The following is a 1,293-nucleotide window of genomic DNA, read 5'->3' as shown; positions in this document are numbered from 1 at the left end:
CCCCCCCCCCCAAATGCCTAAACAGGGTCTCATCTTTACCTTGCTTTTGTAGATGGTGTAAGCTTCTTTCTCACTCTGCAGGGCCGAACGGAAATCTCCACGACATGAGTGCGTGCGAGCAACCAGGTGATAGGTCATAGCCGTCTTTAGACTTTCCGATCCAAAATATCTGGAAATAAAAAAGAAAATTAAAACAATATAAAGATGTATATTTCAGAAATACTCATCAGTAATGAAAACAGCACAATTTTCTACAGAACACAAAAGTAAAAAAAAGTCTATTTTGTGCTATAGAGAAGAGAATTGGACAATTAACTTCGTGATAAAAGCAATGCGACTGTGGTATGCGAGGGAAAACTATCCAGAAACAGCTCAAACTGGAATCAAACTGACAAAAGACTAGAGGGTTCTGAAACAACCATCCAAATCTCATCATTCACAGGATCTCGTAATATTTCAGATGACTCCTCTACTCCATGAGCAAAATTGAGAATGGCACGATATAAACAGTCGCTCTTAAGGACAAGCGGGCTAACCCAGATTCCGGGGATTTCCAGCAATCTTAACCAACACCAAAAGTGGGCATTGCCCTACCTATAGGAGAAGTTTGGTTTCATTGGTGACTTTATATTTGTTTGGTTATAGAGAAAACTCTCCTTGTCTTTTAAAGAAACTGAACAAGCGGCAAAAACTTTTCCTTTGATTTTCTCAAACAGCATTGTTCGGGATAACTCCCTTTAAAGTGACCAAACATGTCCAAAAAGTCTTAGACCAACATACCTGATGTTGAGCTGTAGAGCGTGCTCCAAGTAGCGCAGAGAGAAGTCGTACTCCTCCACGGCTTGTAGAATCAGCCCGATGTTGCTCTGAACACACACAAACATAGAAAACATATGCGAATTTACGGGAAGAAAAGACATTTTATCCAGACCAACCCAAAACAAACATTATTTATTTACATGATGAAGAGATAACCGAATAATTCTTCTGATAGAAACAAGTAATAGAAATATAAAACTTCAAGTTCTAAAAAAGTAATTAACATTGGCACTCTAAAATGTTTAGCCATTACAAGAACACAGCACAACAAACCTGCAACAGGCCATGAAAAAAGGAAACGAAACCACAAACATTGATGACAAACCACCCAAAACAAGATTAATGACAAAATACTGTGTTACACACGAGATGCATGGACGTAAGCTTCACCAATCGTCGCCTCAGAACTTTTTAGTTCAAAGTGCCCTCTTTACTTAACCCCTCCAGACCCAAGCCTGTATATTTTCAGCCGCG

The 1,293-nt window shown here is 39.3% G+C and overlaps 1 protein-coding gene across 1 annotated transcript in view; it reads right to left on the bottom strand.

Moving 5' to 3' along the window:
• LOC101859613 (clustered mitochondria protein homolog) overlaps positions 1-1,293 on the bottom strand; it is a gene marked incomplete in the record, with an annotated part of 39,682 nt that overhangs the window by 3,346 nt on the left and 35,043 nt on the right. Inside the window, 1 exon segment of the mRNA XM_013090087.2 lies at positions 781-866. Coding sequence (XP_012945541.1) covers positions 781-866 — 86 coding nt within the window.

Source organism: Aplysia californica, unplaced genomic scaffold (genome assembly GCF_000002075.1).
Source record: "Aplysia californica isolate F4 #8 unplaced genomic scaffold, AplCal3.0 scaffold01138, whole genome shotgun sequence".
NCBI classification, from domain to species: domain Eukaryota; kingdom Metazoa; phylum Mollusca; class Gastropoda; order Aplysiida; family Aplysiidae; genus Aplysia; species Aplysia californica.
This window is presented reverse-complemented; position numbering and strand designations above follow the sequence as displayed.